This window comes from Miniopterus schreibersii, assembly GCF_964146895.1.
Source record: "Miniopterus schreibersii genome assembly, chromosome: 19".
NCBI classification, from domain to species: domain Eukaryota; kingdom Metazoa; phylum Chordata; class Mammalia; order Chiroptera; family Miniopteridae; genus Miniopterus; species Miniopterus schreibersii.
In genome coordinates, this window is record NC_138119.1 from 30,006,287 (window position 1) to 30,021,251 (window position 14,965).

At 49.9% G+C, this 14,965-nt stretch overlaps 1 protein-coding gene across 1 annotated transcript; it reads left to right on the forward strand.

Annotated features, from left to right (window-relative positions):
* Nucleotides 1–3,825: 3,825 nt before the first annotated feature.
* On the forward strand, nucleotides 3,826–14,242 carry FCAMR (Fc alpha and mu receptor; the record flags this gene model as incomplete). Its single annotated transcript, XM_081121901.1, has 6 exons — nucleotides 3,826–3,864; nucleotides 6,649–6,709; nucleotides 10,770–11,118; nucleotides 11,983–12,711; nucleotides 13,343–13,461; nucleotides 14,076–14,242. 6 exons carry the CDS (start codon nucleotides 3,826–3,828, stop codon nucleotides 14,240–14,242), a joined length of 1,464 nt encoding a protein of 487 aa, XP_080978027.1.
* Nucleotides 14,243–14,965: the final 723 nt, after the last annotated feature.

Below are 14,965 nucleotides of genomic sequence, written 5' to 3' on the forward strand. Positions count from 1 at the left end.
CTAAGCACACAATCCCAATCAGTAAGAAATATATTCATCTCAACGCGCAGACTCAAGTCACTCCACGGAGATGGTGCTATGAGCTATTGGTCATGTTTCCTTGTGGCGATTGTACCAACACGCTGAGGTGAGTTACAGCTGAGGTCTTAGGCCACAGCCTCCTACGTTCTAGGAAATGATCTCCTGGGATTCTTTGCTCTGGGATTCTGTTTACTCTGAAGGGGTTTATGTTCATGTAGACCGGCAGTGTGCACTGAACATAAACCGTCTCACTGCTCTCCTGCCTGCCTTTGGAATGTCTTCGTGCTTGGAGGGGTGTTAATGATGCCGGATTGCAGTCTTTGCTACCAGCCACACGAGGGCCGAGGTTGCCAGACCCGCTAGACATCATTCTTCAGCGGTCTTCTCTTATCCACAAGGGAACACATCCAGGACCCCCAGTGGATACTTGAAGCCACGGAGAGTACCAAACCCTAAATATATAATGCATTTTGCTACACATGCATACTTACGATAAAGCTGAATTTATAAATTAGGCACAGTGAGAGGTTAACAACAATAACTAATAATAAAATAGAACATTTATAACAATATACTCTAGTAAGTTATGTGAATGTGGTGTCTCTCTCTCTTTGTCTCTCTCTCTCAAAATCTCACCCTTCTTGTTTTTGTCATGATGTGACATGCCCTGTACCTATGTGACGCGATAGAGTGAGGTGAGTGACGGAGCCATGCGATTTAGGATTAGGCTGCTATGAGGCTTACCTGAATGCAAGCACTTTGACACCTCCACAGTCAACTTAATAACCAAGATAGCAGCTACTAGGTGACTAAGAGAGGGGGTGTCTGCAGTGCAGAGACACCGGACAAAGGGGTGATTCACCTCTCACCTGGGATAGAGCAGGACAGGGCAAGATTTCATTGCACTCCTCGGAATGGTGCACAATTTAAAATGCGTGAATTGTTTCTTTCTGGAACTTTCCAATTAATATTTTTGGACCACGGTTGACTACAGGTGACTGAGCCTTGGGAAGTGAAATTGCAGATAAGCGGGGGGACTACTCTAAAATGATTATTTGTGCTATACAAATTCTTTCTTCTGTTATCATTTGGAGAAGTACAGTTAGGTACTTCTGTGGGTTTCTAAGTAAATGATCAAGAACGTGTAGGACTTGTGGTAATCCAAGTGTTTTTAAACATTGCTTTCTTCAGCACTTAGTATCCCGACCAGAGCCTTGGTGAGGAATGGAGAGGAGGGATGTGTCTCTCCCGCAAATAACAGGGATAGAGAAGAGCTCACCTAGGTGGGTAGAGGAAGCAGAACACTTTGCAATGATCTATAAGGAGGAATGTAGCCTTGAGTGCCAGCCACGTGGATGCATAAAACATCTCTGTATATTATTCTTAATTATTCATCAGAAAACATGTTTTTGGAATGGGAAGAGATCAATATAGATTGTTCTCTAGCACAGATGGCTTTCTTTGCATTGATTAGCTTTCTGCTTGCTGATTTTTACTCTTGTGTATCTATTTAGCAAACAAAATCCTTTGCTAAAACTGGGATGAGGTGGGAGACGGGGAGTGGATAAAGCTCTTTCCAAATCTGACGTTTGGTCTAAGGATTATTTAGCCTTTCTCTGGAGTCTGGGACCTGAAATCAGAGGATCTCAGTGTCATGAGCCTATGCAGAGGCCACCTGTGGCTTTGTGCTAGTCAAGAGAATTCAGCTATACCCCTAGTGCAGAGTGTTCCCCACTTAAAGCTCCAGAGAGGGGAGTACAGGCTTTGGGACAGAACTCTGAAAACTGGCCCAGGCCTTTGCAACTAAACTGGTCTGGACTATAATTCATGTCTTCAGTAACCAAAAAGTCTTCAAAGTGTGCCAAAGCCAACAAAATAGAAAAGGCAGCCTTAAGGATGTAAAATGACTGTCTTGTTTATAAGATAATAAAAATTTGATAACTACTTATTTTAAAATACAAAATCAATTCAGACATGTCTCAAATTAATATTTTTAAATCTTTCAAATGCCAAAATGATGGCATGGCAAAAACCAACAACAAAAAAGGAAATACAAGAAAGCAGCAGACTTCTGAAGAGATGAAAACCTTCAAAAGGACTTTTTGAATTTTTTTTTTAAGGTTTGGTCATTACAAGATACTGGTTCCCTGCTACTGAAAACTGAGCTGTTACTATTATCAGCTAATGTTTTCTGATTATCACGCTTTATCCAAATAATAACTTTATGAGGTAGGTGCTATTAGCTCTTGTCTTACAGATTAGAAAAACAAGGTTTAGGGAGGGTAAATAATCTGACCCATATCAGTTTCTCAGGAAAAACAAGGGCTGGGACATTAACTTGGACGGAGTCTGACTCCAAAGTCTAGTGATCAACCGATCGATCAACCGAAATGCTGTGCTGCTCCCTGAGGAGCTGGGAGGGGTGAATCTTGCCAGGCATTAACCCTTTCTCCCCCCTGCACAGGGTCATTCACTTCTAGGGATAGCCTCTGACCTCTGACCTCTGACATCAGGGCCACCGTGGGCGGTTCCTCTGGTCCTGCACGCACTGCTCAAGCATGCCACCATTCAGGGGGTGCCACTCACAGTGCAGATGTGGCCTAACCTCTATGGGAGGCTGTCGGTGTTTGTGAAGATGCTGAGCTCCAGGACTGATGCTTCTGGCCGAGCCCTGGGGCACCACCACACACCCGTGCACAGTCACGGGTACACACACATGCATGAGACCACCTTGTCCCAGCCCAGCCATCCTGGGCAGTCGTTCCTTTTCCTCACTTTTTGCTTTCAGTGCCTCAAGTCCCACCCCAACCATCTTTCCACCTAGGTGAGGAAGTGCATTGAGAGCACGTGCCACCACCGTGGTGACTCAAACTGTGTGCAGCAATGTGCCAACTGAAGTGATTTTCTTAAGGCAGAAGGGTCCCTTCTAATTGGCCCAAGGCTGCTACATTGCCCATCGGGGTCCTGGCGAGAGTCCTTAACTACAGTCCGCAGCCCCTCCATCCCCTGGAGCCCCTGAGCTGTTGAGGGCCGGCCATTTGAAGGCCAGTTTAAAACCAGCAGATGTAAGCAGATCACATCTTTTACTAGGAAAAAACCCACCCATGAAATATTTCCAAAGGGAAATATTGGGGGGTTTTCTAAGTGTGTCATCCAGCTGGACAAGCCACACTTAGTGTTCTCTTTCCACAGGGGTCATCTCGTTCCGGTGTGAGCGTTTGTCCAGGGCATGAATCAACCAGGCGAGCAGCTGACCTGCAGTCAGTGACCCCAACCACCTCTCCATGGGGGCCGAGGGGCCAGGGCAGCTGGAAGGCACCAGCTGCCCGCCTGTCAGCAGGGGATTTCCTCTCCTGAATTTTCTCTCCTGCCCTGGTGTTGCGTCACTTGTCCGGGAGAGACCTGAGTGGGCTGGCTAAGCCAGAGCATCCTGAAAAGTCTCGACCCTGGGTTGGAGGGGCGACGAGAGGTGCAAGATTGTAGACCAGTGTATTCTCTTTGAAACGACTGTCACCGCTCCAGGGAAAGTCCTGCAGGAATCAGTGACAGTGAGAACAAGGGACCAAGACTGGCTCCCTCTATATGAAATAAACCGAGACCCAGGGGCGAAGTGATTCTGTGCAGGTGGTGGGAGGTGCATGCAGAGCTGCTGGCACCCCCATCGTTAGAGCTGCCCCCAGCTGCTTCCCAGCCCAGGCTGCCTCCTCAGTCTGCAGCCTTAAAGAGGGGAAACTAGAGGACGTCAACTGCCAGCATCTCAGAGAGAGAAAGGACAGTCCAAGTGGACTTGATTTCTAGGCTGAGATGGATGAAGAGGCCCCAGCTAACCCCGGAGAACCAAAGGTGAGATGGGGACCCCAGAGGTGGGGTCTTGTCGCCGAATGTGGGTGGTGAGCTGCAGCAGCAGCTGTAAGGGGGCCCCCAGGTGCTTGTCCCAGAGCCGCTGGGCTCCCTCCAGGAGGCCAGGGGAGACTCCGGAGTTCAGGGCACAGCATCTTCCTCCTGCCTCCCTCCTTTTCTGCTCCCTCCCTCCCACCAGAGTGCATGATTCCTTAGAGGCCCCTGCGTAATTTAGAGCCAACAAATGCCAGAAAGCGAAGGAGACGCGGAGACCATGACAGACACATTGCTCGAGGCCATTCCGCCAGCCACAGGCAAGGCGGGACCTCCTTAATCCAGCTTCTGCACCTCACTGGCTCCCTCCTTTCTCTTGTTTGCTGCCCCAGGGCTGGCAGCGTAGGAGAGAAGTGGGGCTCAGGGAAGCAGCAGGATTTGGGGAGTCACACACCAGCCTGTGCGGAAGTTGAGGTAGATGCTCTTCTCAACAGGACCGAGGGACAGAGAGGCCCTGAACTTGGCCCTTACCCCCTAAAATGCTGTGCACTGTAATAGGCTCCCTGCCTCCTGGAGAGAGGTTTCCTGAAGGTCATTGGCAGGGTCAAGACTTGGAGACCTTGTGCTTGGCACTATCCTTCAGCCTCAATCAAGGCTGATAACCCTGGGGACATTTTATCTCACGCTCTGTGCTTCCTCATTGCCCCTCTAAGGCAAAGAGAGGGCTGCCCCTGCTGCACCTCAGGGGAAATTGGCCCCAAGGGAGCTGTGTCAGCACTTAGCAATTTAGGAAAACTAGCCCCAGGGCCTGGGTGCCAGCCTCAGAATTATCCTGAACTTGGTGAATATTAATCAAACAATGGACTAGGTGCAGGCACACCTGGCAGAGCCTCCAGGTGAGGGCAGGAAGCCAGAAGCTCTGGGTGGCAGGGAAGGCCCAAGGCTGCCATGGCAGTGCCCAAGACAGGGTTGCTGCTGAGAGGAGGGCACAGAATGGGCCATGAGGAGCCCCTGGACTTCTCCAAATCTGACCACTTTCGGGGCTCTACCTGGATAGAGCAGGCAAAGGCTTTGGTGGAGGTAGCTGGACAGAGCCGAGCTGTGGTGACAATTTGCAGCTATTGGGCAAACCCATGGATTCTACTTTTCTCTTGTGCCCTCCTCTCTTCCCTTCCTTTCTTTTTCAACTCCCACCCTTCCTTTCCTCTCCTCCACTCTTACTTTCTCTGACTTTCTTCCTGTTTCCCATTCCCTTTTCTCCTCTTATATCCTATGTCCCAGGCTGGCCAGCGACCTTGTGTGGCTCAGTGACTCAGTTGGGGAAGGTGGCCCGGGGCTCCTGCCCAAAGGCCAGACCTCGGACTTGCAGCACCTGTTCTTAACATCAGCGTGGTATGTCTTAAAGCAGGAAGGAGAAAACAATGGCTCTTTAGTTTGCCTTTTTTTTAAAGCCTCACCCAAGGATATGCTCATTGATTCCAGAGAGAGGGGAAGGGAAAGAAGGAGGGAGAGAGGGAGAGAGGGAGAGAGGGAGAGAGGGAGAGAGGGAGAGAGGGAGAGAGGTGAGAGAGAACCTCGACTGGCTGCCTTCCTTCCGTAAGTGCTCTGACCGGGATTGAACCCGAAACCCAGGCATGTGGCTGACTGGGAATGAAACCCACAGCCTTTCGGTATACGAGGAGACATTCCAACCAACCCAGCCACCCGGCCAGGGCAGCTTGCCTTATTTTTTAACTGTAGGTTCCAGGAACTGCAGGTAGTAGACAGATTGAAAGAACAGATTTTTAATCAATCAAAAAGCATCCATAAAAACCTTACAGAGAATACAAAAGAGGTATCATGACACTCTCTGTCTTTTGAATGAGCAAGCAGTGAGAGACCACTGACGTGGTCAGTGTGGTATCTATTAAGAGTGGTTGGGTCTTGTTCGCAGTAGCTGCACGTGGGCCACCCACACTGTGCTGGATCCTGCTTCAGAGCCTGGTGGTGGCCAGATGACACACAGTCCTGTCTGCAAGGAGCTCCCGGGCCAGTGGAAGACACCAGAACTGGGGGGCGGGGGAGCTTTCTAGAAACTGCAGAGAAGACAGGACAGGAGCCTCGCACAGACAATACTTGAGCTGAGAGTTAATTTTGAACTTCTTGTTACTGACCAGAAGCATGCTACCGGTGGAGCAGAATGCTTCCCTTGAGGAACCTATTCTCCTATGAAAAAGAAGGGGAGAGGAGAGAAGGAAGGGAGAGAGGGAAGGGAGCTGCTCCGTACCAGGCACACTGTGGGCACTTCAGCGCAGTCTCATTGGTGCTATGTAACAACCCCATATGGACCCTCTCTCTCCCTGGAGAGACTAATCCCTGACACAGTAACCTTTCCCAGGTCCCTCTGTGCCAGCCAAGGTTTAAACTTCCAACATGTGATCTTTCCCCTGCACGACGCTTCCCAAACTCAGGGCTCCCCAAACTCAGGGGTCCCGCTGGCAAGTGAGTACGGAGGCTGGAATCCCACAGAGGGCCTTTCGCCTCATCTGAACACAGAAACTGCCAAGTAGGGGACATTTTAGCTGTGGTGGCAGTAACCCAGACCAAACGCATATGCTTGGGGGTGTGAAGATGCTTCTCTCCAAGAGGGCAGTCCCTGTCTTGCTCTTAGAGGTAGCCGATCCAGCCCCAGCACTGAGCAGACCAAGGCTCCAAAGCAAGAAGGTGCTCACCCCAGGCCCCACTGCTGCTCACTCCAGCTTCCCTCTTGCTTCCTGCTCAGGATTCTTCATTTACAATGTGTTTTTTTTGCAGGTTGCCAACCAGAAGGCAGGATGGGAAATGCACGTTATCCTCATACTGTGCCTGCTGCAAGGTGAGTCCAAACAGCCCAGAGGCAGAGCTTGCAAAACCAGACCCAAGCCTTCCAGGCTGCAGAGACTCCCGGCAGGCACCTTGGTGGCATTCAGTGCTCCCTGGGCAGTTCGGGCACAGCCATGGCTTTCTCTCTTTGGACCCAAGGCCATGCAATGGATCCAGGGAGTGGTCAGATCTGGGCCCAGGGGGAATGAGGAAACCAAGAGCTCACAGGAGAAGGTACATTCCTGACTTGATGATTTCCAGAATACTCACTGTTCTGATGTTCCCTGTTCTCTGCTCTCTTCCATTCAAGTTAAAGACTGAAAGTTGGTTGTTTTTACAAGATCAAGGCTCCAGGGTATGCAGAGAAGACTATCACTGCTCCATGACCACATACTCTAAAATCACTCAAAGGCCAGACCCAGTGGAAGAGACATAAAGATGAAGACCTGTCCAACTCTAAAAGAGTTCAGAGTTTACAAATAAACTAGATGGATAAATAAAAATATCTATGCATATACCTATTTAGTCAGCATATATTTATAGAGGGCCTACCATGTGCTAGGTATTAGGGACAGATGGGTAGAAGACAGGGTCCCTGCCCTAAAGGTCCTGGCCATGTGGTGAGATGAGGTTGGCCAGGTATATATCAGGCTCAGATGAGAAATGGCCCTGTGGCATCTGGGTTTTATTTTGATGGTAGTGAGGAGCCATTATAAAATGTAGTAAGTGCCTAGAGTGTCTGGTGCCTAGCACCTAGTCCCAGTAGATACCTAACAAATAATTATTAGCAAATAACTGTTGAATGAATGAATGAATGAATTAAAATGTCATGCTAATACCAAAAAAATTAACAACTGTTTTTGGCTTATAAACAAATCAAAATTTTAATGAATCAAAGGTGGCTAATATTTGAGCAAGAATTCTCTGATAAATCACATCATCTCTTTAATCTCTCACTGCCCCCCTTACATTTTTTTAGTAGGAATGGACTCCCCATGCCCCCAGATGAAAATTCAGGTAGCCCATGGTTTTTCTGCTAACATATAGATAACAGTCCTAACTTAATTCCTTTAAGTTTCAAACAAGCTCAATGTAATAATTGTAAGTATCTGGCTAAATGTATCGGTCAGCACTTTAATCTTCATTCAGAGGTAGGCCTCCTCACACACCCAAGGCCGGCCGTCAGGAAGACAGGCAGGGGGCTGTGGCGGCCGCCTTCTCTCTTTTCCTCCCCCTCATTCCCCGTATCTTGACAGCTGGCATTTGGACCCCAGTAGGGTCACAGCTGCAGGCAGGAGGAGAGGCAGAGGCAGGCAGCTCCAGTGATGGAATGGCCTGGAGCTCTCTGGCCTGGCAGGGGATTAGAGCTGGTTTTTCCTCTTGTAGGTGCCTCTGTGGACCCTGACATGGCACCCTGATGGCCAGTCTCCTCCCAGTGCCCAGGCTCTGCTTTGACCCCTCCACATAGAAGACCCCTCTTAGATGGCTGTGGGCTGGCTCTGTTCCCTCCAGTCCCTTCCTCTGGGTCAAGAAAACATTTACACCTTTCTCACCCCTTTGTTTGTAAAAGGAGAGACCCATTGCAGGTACAACCCCATAGAACTCTTGTATCTTCTCAGGCCAAGTCAGGCTCAGTCCATGGCCTCCCTCCAAATGCAGGCCTCTCTCACCCTTTCTGATAGAAGCCAGAGCTATGGACGGCTGCTGGGAAATGGTGGGCAAAGGAGAACGGCAACACCTCTTTCACTGAAGGGCAGAGAATTTGCATCAGGGACCCCAAGTGGGCACCCCATTGATACTGAAACACTAGCCCTTTTTTAAATTTAGACAGGTGACTAATAAAAAATTCCAAATACCTTAATTATATATAACTAAGAGCTACTGATCAGTAATCCACAAAAAGAGTTAAGGGTCAGTAAAATCCGGAGTTAACAAAGAAAAATGTGCATTGCCAAGCTGATTAAGGATTCTTAATCAACCCTCTACTGGGAAGTCAGACTGCCTCTATCCTGCTGATTAACAGGCAGAGCTCCTCTTGCACGGGCCACGTGTCAATCACGAGAGTTCCTGAACTCTGGGGTAGGAGCACTTTATCAGGGCCCCATCACTGTTGTCCTGAGAAGGTCCTTGTTTTTAAATTGTGAACAGTATTACCTTTTAATGATAAATTGCCATTTAATTTTATTAATAGTGGCATAGTTGATAGCTGGTGGTGTGTCAGTTAGTTAAACCTACACTGAATATTGATACATCCACAGCATTTATGACTTCAACTCTTCCTATAATTAGACCTCAAGACATATGCAACAGACAGGGCCTGCTTCATGGGCAGGTCCTGTGCAGTCACATGGGGCCCTGTGATTTCTGAACAAAGGGTCTTATATTTTCATTTTGCAATGGGCCCTGCAAATGATACAGCCAGTCCTGGCAGCAGGATATTAAACTGAACTCTGTCGCTCTCACCTCTCTTCTCTCTCCTTTCTTGGGTTCAAAGGCACTAAAGACATGGAATAAGTTGATAGATGTGCAGGACTATGGAGAGAGATTGCAAAGCTGGCTGTTCCCACAATAGCCCACCATGAAACCATCTGAAGTAGAAGAGCTTGCTGTGGGAGCCACTTTAAGCCAAGTGAGAAGGAATGTCTAGAAAGCCACCCAACAAGCTTGCCATGGGTCCAAGTTTCTTCTGACAGCAGGACAGGCGTGTGTCCTGTGATCAAATGTGGGACCCACGGAAAAGACCCTGCTTGGGGTCTCCACCAAGAGGGCCACCCAGAGGGGACTATGACCACAAAATGCAACAGGTGGCCAGGAGTCACAGCTTGGTGGTGGTGGGGTCACATGAAGCCAGCAGGAGAGGCAGGGAGGGAACTGCAGCCTGAGGCCACTGAAAGATCTGAGAGGCAACAGCGAAGGATGCAGCTCTGGCCATCTGCATGCACAGAGGGAACCAGAGCAGATCGCCACTGTCCCTCTCACCTCTCTTCTCTCTCCTTTATATTCAATCCCAGAAGGGCCTAAAACAGGAGCTTGGCTTATAGGAAGGGGTAGAGCAAAGCAAGAGACGCCAAAATGTCTCCTTTCTCCACGCAGGTCTCCAAACCTAACTGAGAGAAAGGAAAAAGCTTCAGTTGGGTAAGAGGTTGGAGATGGAAACAGACATTGCACTGGACTGGATGTATAGTTTTATATGTGCAACCGTCTAGACTGGACTTTTCTTATCTAGGTGAGGCTGAGAGCTACTATGCATGCAAGTATGCCTGGGATTTTGTCAAGGAGCAACAAAGTCCACAGAGGGAGTACTAAGAGGCAGTGAGAGGAAGAATAAACTTTGTTTCTGCTTGTACTGATCAAATTTAAGTCATTCAGTAAACAGGCCACGTAACTGTAGTTCAACCCTTGTTTATGCCTATTGCCAAAGCGGACGTAGTTACAATACTGCTCTTTCGGGCTTTGACGGTGGCACTTGGTTGTGTCCATTTCTACAAAAATGTTGGCAGTGTGAAGATTTTTGTGACCACTGGTCTGGGGATATACCAACCATTCAGACCAAGATTCTTGTCTTTCACCCCACACCCTGCCCAGCCCCTTTCAGCAGAAAGCACACTGGTCTGTTCTTACTATTTAATGTATCTCTTTACATTTCATGCAAATAAACTGCAGCCCTCTTACCAGGTGGCACCTCAAGCCTCTTCTGCATGCTTAGATGGCAGCTTTTTAAACACCTGCATCGGAGCACAGCGGAGGGAACCCAGGCTCTGGATAGACTTCTGTGAACACCTGGCGTGTGACGGGTGTCAGCTAAATCACGGCTAAGGAGATTCTCGATGATTCTTGCTTGCCTGCCTCTCAGATGGGGCCTTGGATGTCGCTTCCTTCCATGTCTTGAGACTACTCCTTACCCAGGGGCTAAGTTCTGACATTTCTATATTGATTCTTCTGGCCTCCCTTTTAAGGAGGCATTTTTCTCACCTGCCCCCTAAGTCTGAAAGAGTGTGGAGCTTGTTAACTCCCCACAGTGATTAGACCCAACACTCCCTTTCCTTAGACTTTTTTTCCCCCTCTGCCTGCAGCTGCCAATGCATTGAAGTGCCCGAGGCGGGTGTCTGGGGAGCCTGGGAAAGCTGTCACCATCCAGTGCCATTACACCCCCTCGTCCATCAACAGGCACCAGAGGAAGTACTGGTGCCGCCTGAGCACCCTGACGTGGCTCTGCCACACCATCGTGTCCACCAACCACTACACCCACCTTCGCTACAGTGGCCGTGTGGCCGTAGCAGACTTCCCGCACAGTGGCTTGTTTGTGGTGAGGCTGTCCCAGCTGTCCCCGGAAGACGCGGGGTCCTACCGCTGTGGCATCGGAAATGGAAACAACATGCTGTTTGTCAGCGTGAACCTGACCGTCTCTGCAGGTATGGGCTGGTAGCCAGTGACTCAAGGGGGGTGAAGGACTTCAGCCGCCAGGGGTGTGATGAGGAAAAGCTGGGCGAGGCAAGGGCTTCACGACGGCTTTCACGTCCAAGGAAAATGCCTTCAGAAGGAAGGCAGATATTAGGGAGAGCTTCCCAACTGAATGCACGTCAGCTCTCCACCCATTTCCCCCCAGCGTGTGGCCTGTACATGGAGAGAGAACTCCAAGAAGTTGGGAATTGGATGACTTGGCTGCTTCCAGTGGTGGCCAGGACAGGAGGACTGGGACTGGGCTCTTCCTAAGGCTGAGCCCTCAGCAGACACCTGACAGCTACCAGGCCCAGGCCCTGTGGGGCAGGTTCCCGAGACTTGACCCAGAACCAGGCACCCAAGGTCTGAGGAAGGCTGTGCCAGGCAGTCTACGGGGCAGATGGCATGTCAGGGAGCAGGCAGCCACAAGTGCTGAGGGTGGATTTGTTTTATTAGATGTCGCTTGTTATCTAGCCACCCGCTGAGACTGGCTGCTCTGCTGGGACCGGGCTTTTTTTCTTATTTGACAACAGTACATGAGGGGCTGTGGGCCTCTGGGAAAGGGAGCCGCATGTGGGCCCCAGATAGCTTGGACAGAGAATATGTGGGCATAAAAAGGGAGATGGGACCATAATATGTCAGTATTTGCAACAGAATAGAGAATACATCTAGTTTTCCCAAATTTTTATTTTGTTCAACAGATTGGCCGAAGACTGCATCAGTTAATAAGGTTGCATTCCAGGTAGCCAATCCTTTCAGCCTGGCATCCTTTGCTAAACCCTGCAGGCCTCGGGATAGCCTTCCCATGTTTCCCTCTGCTCTCCACACAGGTCATCCCAGCACCAGCTCCAGCACCAGCGCCACGCCAGCTGCCAGTGAGCTCTTCAGGAGATCCTTTGAAACAGCCTCTCCAGAGGCCAACACTTGGACCCCAGGCACCACTCAGACTATAGAGAGACAGGGGACAGGATGGGGCAGAGTTGCTCTGACTCCAGGAACCAGCAAAAGGACAGCTTCAGCTAAGGGAATGCAGACCCCAGGAATCCCTGGGGTTGTAGCTGCAGGGACAGTTAGGCAGGTAGAGAGTTCTGTCCGGGCTACCATCCCTACTCCAGGGAGTCTGGTGTCAGCAATCAGTGGCATGTCCGGCACAACAGAACGTGCTTGGCTGTGGGGCACCAGAAGCTCAGCAGCAAACAGAGCTAGGGCCAGCGAGGCAGGGAGAGAGACAACCACTGAGGCTGATAAGCCGAGAGAGGAAGCAGAAAGGGTCAGAACAGTCCTGAATGCAGACTGGGTGGTTATAGGGACCAGCAGACCATCAACCCTGGCCTCAGAAAAATGGGCGTGGGAAACCCGCCAAGAAGCAAGATTGATTTCTAAGCCACACACCCTGGACTCCATTGAAGGATCTGCAGATGTGTGGACCTTGGAGCCCACCAGCATAGAGATGTCATCTGCTGAAGGAAGCACTGAAGGGGACTTAGACATCCCTGTTGAAGACAGTGGTCCCCGAATAACACCAAGCCAGGACCTAGTAGCAGGACCCAAGGGCAAGGGGTCCTCCATGAAGAGGTAAACCCCCAGGCCCTCCTGTCGGTTGGGGCTCCCCCTCTGCCCTTGCCCCCAGCACACACCTCAATGAACTGAACCTCTGTGCCCCTCCATCCACTCACTTCTCTCCTTTTGTAACCACCAGACGGTAAAGGGAAAGGGGCACAAAACCAGCCACCCTCTCTCCTTCGAGGTCCATGCTAGGAGAACCCGAGCATTTTCATGTGGTTTGCAAGCCAAAATCTAAACAATGGAACCTTTGGGACTTTTTTTTAAAAGATGAGGAACAAAAGCTCCAGAGAGGGGAAGTGACTGGCTGAAGCCACAAGGAAAGACTGTGGCAGAGCCAAATGCCAGGGGTGGATTCCCTGAATCTCACCCAATTCTCTTTCCTCCTGTAGCTCAGCAGTGGGGCCCACGCACAGGTCGGGAGATGAAAAAGGGGTCAGGGCTCGGGAACCTGAGGACAGGGCTTCCAGTCTCAGTTCTGCTACTAACCCGCCGTGGGAATGAGGCCAGCCAACTCCCCTTGGCCTCAGCTTCTCACCTGTAAAATGAGGGGCGAGGGCCCAATGGTCTACAGTCTCTTACTCAGCTCCAACCTCCCCTCCCTGGTGTCTTCCCTTTCCTACCCCTGCTGCTTATGCTCCAGCGCTTCTCCAGAAGAGAAAAGCATCTCTTGGATCCTAACTCCTGTCTCCACGGTGCTGTTCCCACTTGTGTTTGTGGCTCTTGTTCTATTGCAAAGGAAGCTGCGGAGGAAGAGGACTTGTGAGTTGAGTTAAAGTAGCCCCAAGGCTGAGGGAGGGTGTGCTTGCTCCCATCTGACACTCTCAGGACTGGGTGGGGTCAGAGTTGATGCCAGGATGTCTAGATATAGAAATGCTAAATTCTAGTCTGAGCCATTTAACCATTCTTGGCCTTGGTTTCTTTATCAAATGGGAAAATCATCTCTGAACTTATGTCTCAGTGGTCTCCCAGAGCTTAAGGAGAAGCTCTTCTGAAGATGGCAAGACCTATGTTAACCATGAAAGTATGAACCATATGAGCAACCTCAGAAACAGATAGCAGGAGCGCAGGGCCCAGATGCGGGACCAAACTACATTTGCACCCTCTGCGTGGTTCCCCTGAAAGTCCCTTACAGCAACATGTCCTGGTTTAAATACTCCTAAAGTGAGTTTAAACTCCATGGTGTTCAAATCTGGTGAAGAAAAGGTGAGATTTTGGGGAGTGGAGGAAGGTAAGATTCTCAGACCCAATCCTTGACAATCTAAAGGCTCAGTTGCAATTCTGTGTCAGGACTGAAGGCCTGTGTTGGGTGGCGGTGGTTCTTGAGGAATCAAATTCAGTGCCCGGTATCCTCACAGCGTGCTCTGTCTGTGCAGCTCAGGAGACAGGAAAGGCAGCAGGAGTCACCTTGATTCAGATGACACATTTCCTGGAGCTGAGCCTCCCGCCAGACCAGCTGCCCCACGTGGAGAGGAAGATACCCCAGGATGGCTCTCCTCCCCATGCCACCATGACTGTCCCAGAGAGGGACCCTGGACCCTGAGGAGTGGACGAATAAGCCGTTTGGTCACTATGGAAGGAGAACCAGGACCAAACACCATGGCCCCTCTCATCCTTCCTCCTCCTGTACAAAAGGAAGCTACTGGAGCTGGGATTCCACTGGGGGAAGCAAAGGCTGACCATCCTTGGACCTACAAAGGTCAAGAATTGGCCACAGTCAAAGATGACAGTATGACTCAAAGAAAGCTTCAAGGAAAGGTTTATTAAACAATGGTGGAGGTCACCTAGGAAGAGTGCGAAATTTCCATTCCTGGAGGTTTGAAAATGTAAGAGGCTTCCAATCAGTGTGAGGAATTACAAATTTTCAACCATCACTTCTAACCCATGCCAGTTGCTCTCTTTTCTGACATCTGCTAGCATGCAGCCTGCTGCACACATTGAATGATATCCATGCATTCTAGTCTTGTCTTCTCAAGTAGATTCTAAGCTCCTTTAGGGCAGTAATTGTGTTTTATCTCACTATGTCCCCAGAGAACTTTCAATTCAGTAGGGCCCCCCATAAATACTATTTGTGACTGAATGGCTTGACTGGAAGAGCATGGGCTCAGTGACCTCTGGGGACCCTGGTCACACAGATGCTCTGACTGACCCTTCATTTGGGAATCCCCTGGTGGTTTTCACATAGAGGCCAAAAGGAGAGCCAGTCCTCAAATCATCCCTCCCCATTTGGCCCCACACTCATCACGCTGTAGCCTTTTTGACCCCT